Below are 8625 nucleotides of genomic sequence, written 5' to 3'. Positions count from 1 at the left end.
TATATATATATATATAAACACCTGTATGTGAAACATAAATGGATTTGGAGTTTATACTTGAGTCCCATGTCCACAATATATGATTTATTTATACTATTATTATTTATTATTATTTATACTAATAATATTACAATATATTTGTACAGTACAATATAGTAATTTATTACCAGTATTGTACTATGCTAATAATATAATATTGTACGTAAATTTAATTTGTAAGCCGCTCTGAGTCCCCTTCGGGGTGAGAAGGGCGGCATATAAATGTAGCAAATAAATAAACTTATGTATGTACACGCAAATAGAGCTAGAGTCTTGCTTATCCAACCTTCACTCATCCATTATTCTGTATTATCCAACACAGTCTGCCTCCCGCACGGATCCACGTCAGTTTCTCTAGGCAAGCAATAATCACAGATTTTAAAAAAAAATTCACAGAACTGAACTTTTTATGGATTTAACTTCCGACAATGTTCTTACTGTAAGTTCATTTTATACAATTCTATCTTTATTTGTAGTCTTTTTTTTAGTAGCCAATGTTTTCAATACATTGTGATGTTTTGGTGCTAAATTGGTAAATACAGCAATTACTACACAACGTTGCCATGTATTGAACTCCTTTTTTTCTATCAATTTGTTGTAAAACATGTTTTGGTGCTTAATTTGTAAAATCATAACGTAATTTGACGTTTAATAGGTGTTTCCTTAATCCCTCTTTATTATCCAATGTTTTTGCTTATCCAACGTTCTGCCGGCCCATTTATGTTGGATAAGTGAGACTCTGCTGTATCCCCAAATCCGGAAAAATCCCAAAATCCCAGCACTTCTGCTCCCAAGGTGCATCGACCCTGTAGAATAAAAGCAATGGGCAAACTTAAGCCCTCCAGGTGTTTTGGACTTCAACTCCCATCATTCCTAACAGCCGGTAGGCTGTTAGGAATGGTGGGAGTTGAAGTCCAAAACACCTGGAGGGCCCAAGTTTGCTCATGCCTGCTTTAGATGCTATTGAATCTTGGGAATTGTAGTTTTACAAGGTCTTTTTAGACTTCATGCCTCCTACAGCTCTCCTAATTCCATACCATTGAGCCATGGCACTTCAAGCGGTGTCAATAATAATAATAATAATAACAACTTTATTTTTATACCCCGCCTCTATCTCCCCAAAGGGAACTCAGGGCGGCTTACATGGGGCCAAGCCCGAATAAAAACAATAGCAATATAAAACACAACAATAGCCAAAAAACATGCACAATTATAAAAATTTAAACATTCGCCAATAAAAACAAATGACAAGAACTAATAAAAACATGGATTAAAACGGAGAGGTTGTAAAAGTAGACTGGGTAAGGTCTACTTGCTAAGTGTAGGTAAAGTGTAAAGTGTAGGGCTCGGGCTGTGGCACAGGCTGGAGAGCAGCTGCAATGAATCACTCTGACCAGGAGGTCATGAGTTCGAGGCCCGCTCGGAGCCCATGTTTGTTTGTCTTTGTTCTGTTAAAAGGCATTGAATGTTTGCCTATATGTGTAATGTGATCCGCCCTGAGTCCCCTTCGGGGTGAGAAGGGCGGAATATAAATGCTGTAAATAAATAAATAAATAAATAAAACCCCAGCATTTCGGATAAAGGACGCTCAGCCTGGATTCCTTTCTGCGGTATATTCTTCCAGCAGAGTCTGAACTGAGAGTTGGCCAGATTATTAATAACATCTATAAAGCGGAGAAGCACAGCCACGACGCTCGCGGTGACTCCCTGCTGCAGGAAGGTTGCCTTTAAGAGGACAAGGGAGGAGGAGGAGGGTTTTTATTACCTTCCTTCCTCCCTCCCCCTCTGCGCCTCATCTGATAGAAGGGAAGCGGAAATGCGGGATGATCGCGTTTGGCCGGAAGACGACAATGCATGGGGAGGAGGGAGGGAGGGGAAGGAAGGAGAGGCGTCCTCCTAAAGCAGCGGGAGCAACAGCAGCGCTGTGGCGGCTTCTTCCGAAGCGACTCCCGCCCTGTTTCCAGCAGGAAAGGCAGGCTCCAAAGGCAAGAAAGGACTCGAGGCGCGCTTTGCGTCTCCGAAAGGGGGCGCCCTCTTCAAAGGCTGTGCTTTGAGCCACTGAGCGGTGCATTTGGGGAAAAGACATTGGGATCCATCCTTAAAGAGCCAACGAAAGATAGAAACAAAGGGAAAATGGGTTCCTGTGAGTTTTCCAGGCTGAGTATGGCCATGTTCCAGAAGCATTCTCTCTTGACGTTTCGCCTGCATCTATGGCAGACATTCTCAGAGGTTGTGGGGTCTGTTGGAAACTAGACAAGTGGGGTTTATAAATCTGTGGAAAGTCCAGGGTGGGGGAAAGAACTCTTGTCTGTTTGAGGCAAGTGTGAATGTTGCAATTGGCCACCTCGGTTAGCATTAAATGGCCTTGCAGCTTCAAATGATAAATACACACAAATGTCTATACTAGACAATGTCGAAGAGAATGTAAAGGTTGAATGTGTATATATTATGTTGGTTGCCAAATCCAATTGGAGTCTTCAGAAACTTTAAATAGTGGAGACTACTTGATATGTTTTGACTTTAGTCCACATTTAAGCCGTGATAATTACAGTTTTCTTTAAACATTACAGTCTGGAAGATACTACTGTGAATTACAACAGTTGACTGTACTTATTATTTTCATTATTGTTGTTAACTCTCAGGTAATAATGTTTGTACATGATGCTCTAAATTACATAGTGCATTTTATGTTTTGAACCTTTATAGTATTTGCTTATCTTTTTCACATAGAAAGAAGATAGCTCTATACTCAGAGAGGCCTGACTATTTCTGTGGCCTTTACATGTCACATCTCTTTTTATGTTTTGAACCTTTATAGTGTTTGCTTGCAGCTTCAAAGTCTGGCTGCTTCCCGCCTGGGGGAATCCTTTGTTGGGAGGTGTCCACTCCTCTCAACATTCCCCCATCAACAACAAGAGTTTCACTCTGGGCAGTTACACCAGGAAGTCCTAAATGGATGGATGGCCCCCCACGAGGGTCTTCCTCTAAGGACAAACCAAGAACGGGCAACTTGGAAGTCCCTGAACGGACTCAGAAGCGGAGTAGGCAGATCAAAAGATAACCTAGCAAAAAGGCACTACCTAAAAGCATCCTCCACCTTGTGCGACTGTGGAGACAACTCCGCATCTTTATGCTTGTCCGCAATGTCTTGCCTCATGTACAGAAGAAGAATTGTTTGAGGCTACAGACAATGCTGTCGCTGTTGCCTGTTTTTGGTCAAAAGATATTTAGCTGCTTGTGCTCCTTCTATTTTTATCAGTTTTATACTAATTTATGCAATGCTTTTGATACAAAATAAATTTAAAAACCTGACCCTGATTGTTTCTTGTCTAGAATTCCCATTTTCTGAGTGTTGCTCTTTATTTACTGTTCTGATTATAGAGTTTTTAAAATACTGGTAGCCATATTTTGTTCATTTTGCATGATTTCCTCCTTTCTGTTGAAATTGTCCACATGCTTGTGGATTTCAATAGCATCTTTGTGTAGTCTGACATGGTGGTTGTTAGAGTGGTCCACCATTTCTGTGTGCTCAAATAATATACTGTGTCCAGGTTGGTCCATCAAGTGCTCTGCTATGGCTGACTTCTTTGACAACCACCATATCAGACTAAACAGAGAAGTCATTGCAATCCACAAGCATGTGGACAATTTCAGCAGAAAGGAGGAAACCATGCAAATGAACAAAATCCAGCTATCAGTATTTTTTTTAAAAAAACCCTCTAAAATCAGGACAGTAAATAAATAACACTTAGAAGAAAGGGGAATTCCAGACATGAACCAATCAGGCCCAGCTAACACCTCCCCACAAAGGATTCCCCTAGGCAGGAAGCAGCCAGACTTTGAAGCTGCAAGGCCATTAAATGCTAATCAAGTTGTCCAATTGCACCATTCACACTTGCCTCAAACAGACAAGAGTTCTTTCTCCCACCCTGGCCTTTCCACAGGTATTTAAAGTCAGTTTCCAACAGACCTTACAACCTCTTAGGATGCCTGCCATAGATGTAGGCGAAACGTCAGAAGAGAATGCTTCTGGAACATGGCCATACAGCCTGGAAAACTCAAAGCAACCCAGTGATTCTGGCCATGAAAGCTTTTAACAACATAAAGGGAAAATGGCCTTCCTGAAAAGTGAGATACCTTGTAACCATGGCACTTCAAATGGTGTCAGACTCCATGAACACTTTGGGGTAGATTCACCCTGGGTCCCACCATGTAAACAAACACAGATGTATACGGGGGAAATAACACAAGCCAATAAGTATTTTTCATCAGATATAATTTTAGGTCATTCTTATAGGGTTTTTTTGCACTGAATTCAGATCTGTGTTTATTTTTTCTCTATCATGTGTAATTTTTGCAATGAGGCTAATCAAATAAGGAATGCATTTGCGCAGTAATATCAATTAGATTCGATTGATATCAGTGTGTAAATGCATTCATTATTTGATTTGACTCATCGCAAAACTACATGATAGAAAAAAATTAACACAATCTGAATTCAGCACAAAAAATGCTATAAGAATGACCTAAAATTATATCTGATGAAAATTAGTTGTTGGCTTGTGTTACACGAATATGTGAAATGTACAGACTTTACAGTAGTCTGCTGTAATGTACCATTTGTTGTTTTAAAAAGTTACTGTGATGGAAAAAAAATAAAGACATATTTAAAATCATAAAAAATTGATTTAAACTGTGCTACTATCATTTCTGATAACTAACGAAAAGTTTGATTTAGTTAGCTTGTGTAATCAAACGAGAGTGATAGTGGGACTTGGGCCTTTTGGGAAACACAAGGAGGGGCTGATTCAGCCTCACAACCTGGGATTCACACCCCTCCTATACACTATTGGTTCTCCAATAGGGATGATGCTTTTAAAGCAAAAAAAAAAGTACTCCTGAGGTTTTTGTTTCAGTGATATTAATTTCTGTTTTTGTATTATCTCCTAGATCCTGGCTGAACTAGCAGGCAATTAGAGGCTGGGTGTAATGGCCAATTTGAAGGCTTCCTAAACTGACCCCATTTAAAGATGATGAAGACGGAGCCATTCTCTCAGCTTCTTATCGCTGCAGCTCGACGTCACCTCCAAATGAGAAAGAAGAAATGCTTATCCCCCTTGGCCTCCTTGAACCTGGCTGGGGAGATTTTTGCTGTAGCTGCAGGATTGAAACCTGCTTTCCTGTATGATTACAGTCCTGCTGGGATCTCTCAGATTGTGAGTTATGTTCAGGAGCTTCAGAGCACCAGTCAGCTTGGAGGCCGGCTACACATTCTCAGCATAGCTGAAAATGTCCTCCTCATCAATTTGGAAATGATGGAGCTGTGGCTGGAAACGGTCCTGCAAAAGAACACTGTGCTTTTCATTGATGTGGCTGCTTCCAGGACATGCCCCGGCTTTTGTGAACCCGAAGATGTTGATTTCATAAAAGGTCACCTTGTTAAGATACTGGGTCATGTTAAAGCTCAGGCAGCAGACACATCTGAGATCCTTTCATCCAGCCCCATCATCTCCACTGAATGTAATCTATGTACTCTTTTTGGCGTTTTGCTGGGCTTTCCAGCAGCCTATAGTTTTCCAGCCCAGAAGAGCTTTGAGAACTGCTTGTCTCTATCCCCATTGAGGGTCTTCACTATCCAAGCCACATTCTGTAAGATAAGCAGTGACTTCAGAGTCCGGTTTTATTCTTTCAGTGTCCCGGAAATCTTGTATCCTGTCATGAAAACAGGTCTTAGTACGTGGTGTGGAAATCTCCAGAATGCTTTCAAAGCTCAAGACTATTTTGCAGACCTCAGCATTTCAACAGAAGTTGTGACTCGAGCGGCAGTGACTTTATAAGTATAGGCCATGATCCAGTTACTGACAGCATCCCATTAAATAAAAGGTTGAGTGCTTTATATGTTTCTGCATGGTGAAGTTTGTGGTCTCTTTCAACTCTAGGATTCTATGAATAATAATGTAATACCACCACTATCTTCGAGAAGAGTGGTTTCAAGCACCTGGAATAAAATATATTGTTTTAAGATTCATAGTTATTTGTTCACTCTGCAATTACTGGGGAATAATTGTATTTTACTGCATGTCACTTCTGGTGTGAAAAGATCAGCTGTCTACGTTGCCCGGGGACGCCCAGTTATAACTGTACCCTTGGGTCGCTTCTGACATGATAAATACATCTGTGTTTTGAGGCAATTGTCCATATGGCCACTGTTGTAAGACCATACTTACATTCATCTCTAAATAAGAAACCCAGTTGCATTGAGAGATTTTGCACTGAGGTTGTAAGTGGACAAGCGGCACTTCACGGCCTTGGGAGAATTAAAGTTTTCAAAGGTGGCAACTGAATTACTGTAATTCACTGTGCAATAGCTGCCAGTGCATTTTGGCTTCAGAAATTGGCTTTCAGTCTTTCTTCACATAATTGTAGCACAGCCGCTTGGAGCCCCTCCCTCCTTTCTTTCTCCAAAGGAAGGCAGTTTTTAAAAAATCAAAACAGAAGGAGGTCTTTGGAGCTCAGATATTCCCTCTGTTGGAACTCGACCACATCTGTCACAAGTTTATAGTTATCAGCAAGGAGATAGGCAGCTAGCAGGGATTTTTCTGCTGCTTGACTAAACATGGTTAGAATCCCCTGTACATTCACCATTTTCCACTTCCGCAGCAGTTCTCAATATTCTGCCTCCTAAGGATGAAATAAATAAATTCGGCTGTGTAATGTGTACAAAACACCCAATTCCTAAGCAACCTCAGCTTTTATCCTCCAATGTTTCTGCTGGGAAATAATATAGGAGCCAAGTGGATTTCCTTCCACAACTGGGTTGCCATTTGTCAGAGTCCAGGCCCTTCCAGATAGGCCCTGTATCCCAGGATCTGATCCCATGTTTTTTGCTTTAAACTGGATTATATAAGACCTCACTGCCAGATAACCTGAGACAACAGAAAACCTGGGATCAGATCCTGGGATACAGGGCCTGTCTGGAAGGGCCCTCATTGTAGTAAATTTGAACATTGCTTTGCTTGCATGGAAAATTAAAGCAACCATCCGGTGGCTATTGCAAGCCCTGGTGTTGGAATGTGTATTGAGCCATTATTTCATTTCCCATATTTATTGACAGATCCTAGAAGTAGACTTAGGGCCCTTCCACACATCCATATAACCCAGAATATCTATATTCCAGTTAGAAGTGGAAAATATGGGATTTTATTCATCTGTGTGGAAGGGGCCTAAGTTCTGACCTAGGACCTTAAATCTGAGGGAATGGAAAATCTTGCACTTGCATTTAATGTTTTTCCTCAGTGCACATGTTGCTGGGCCCGTAGACCCTTTGTTGTGGAATCTGAGTCAGTTAAGCCCCAAAATAGCCCTGTTAGAGAAATTCCACCAAATATAACAGAGTGCCAGAATATCAGTTCATAACCAACGAAAAGAGTGCCAGAAAATGAAACTCTAAGCTTGGAAGGCACTCAACCTTAGGGTACAACAGAAGGCAACTATGAGCAGAGCACAACTGTGGAATCTCTTCTGACACATTCCTGTGTGTGTTTGAAAAATTTCCTTCCTTCCCTTTCCAGAAGCTACTGTCTCCTCCCCTGTTGATGACATGGCAATGTAATACTGTGAGGGAATGTACTGTTGGAAAAGACTGCCCTCTGACAAGAAGGCCATGCGGTCTTGGATGCCATCTTTACTTCTGTCGCTTTTACTGAGAGCATGCTTTCGCCTATGTCTGAGTGAAAAATGTAGTTTTTGGATTTTTACCTTTTGTTCTTTTTTAGAAGATGAAGTTTTGTAAGCTAGTTAGCTCCAAACCTTATCTATCAAGAATGTACTTCTTTTTACTTAATTAAATTTCTGAAACCTTAAGATGGGAATCTGTAATCCTTAGCCATCCTGAGACATGAAGCATATTTTTGCACACCACATGGTCGGTTTTTGCGGGTTATGAACTGATGTTCTGGCACTCTGTTATATTTGGTGAACTTTACCTAACTGAGGGTTATTTTTGGGTTCGACCGGCCCAGATTCCACAACAGTTTTCATTCAGTTCTTAAGGGCAAAATAACATTTGTCTATAGTTCATGGCATTAAAGGTATATTTCTTGGGGCAGTTTTGTGCTGCTACATAACACATCTAATTGTTTTCAGTGTTAAGGAAACTGGATTCTCAGCACTATTTCAAGTTCTGCTTACTTTATCAAAAACTGCTGCTTCACAGCTGAAAAAAAGAACTTTTATTTTCAAGCACTGGAAATAATAGGACAGGAGTCCAGAAAATTATTGAACATGTCAATGCAAAACAAACAGAAAGCAACCTACTGAAGAATTCACCAAAGATGAAAGCTAGAAAGAAATCTGATTGTCTCCCAAATGGCCCCACCTCTAATTTCTGAATTGCCCCAATATCAAACTGTCTTCCTTAAGAGTAGGTAAAGATAAAGGTTTTCCCCTGACGTTAAGTCCAGTCGTGACCGACTCCGGGGGTTAGTGCTCATCTCCATTTCTAAGCCGAAGAGTTGGGTTATCCGTAGACACCTCCAAGGTCATGTGGCCGGCATGACTGCATGGAGCGCCGTTACCTTCCCGCCG

General features: G+C 40.9%; 1 protein-coding gene across 2 annotated transcripts; it reads left to right on the top strand.

The window, feature by feature from the left end:
- The first annotated feature begins 1838 nt into the window (after positions 1 to 1838).
- Positions 1839 to 6069, top strand: c4h1orf74 (chromosome 4 C1orf74 homolog). 2 transcript variants are annotated; one of them, XM_016993340.2, is made up of 2 exons: positions 1839 to 2024; positions 4990 to 6069. In XM_016993340.2, the coding sequence occupies exon 2, from the start codon at positions 5070 to 5072 to the stop codon at positions 5874 to 5876; it is 807 nt and encodes a 268-aa protein (XP_016848829.2). In that variant the 5' UTR covers positions 1839 to 2024; positions 4990 to 5069; the 3' UTR covers positions 5877 to 6069. The 2 variants fall into 2 exon arrangements, with proteins under 2 accessions (XP_016848829.2, XP_062834721.1); XM_062978651.1 differs by lacking the exon at positions 1839 to 2024 and adding an exon at positions 4024 to 4167.
- Positions 6070 to 8625: the final 2556 nt, after the last annotated feature.

This window comes from Anolis carolinensis, chromosome 4 (assembly GCF_035594765.1).
Source record: "Anolis carolinensis isolate JA03-04 chromosome 4, rAnoCar3.1.pri, whole genome shotgun sequence".
Taxonomy (NCBI): domain Eukaryota; kingdom Metazoa; phylum Chordata; class Lepidosauria; order Squamata; family Dactyloidae; genus Anolis; species Anolis carolinensis.
Note: the sequence above shows the minus strand (reverse complement) of the source record. Positions and strands in the feature narration are given on the sequence as shown.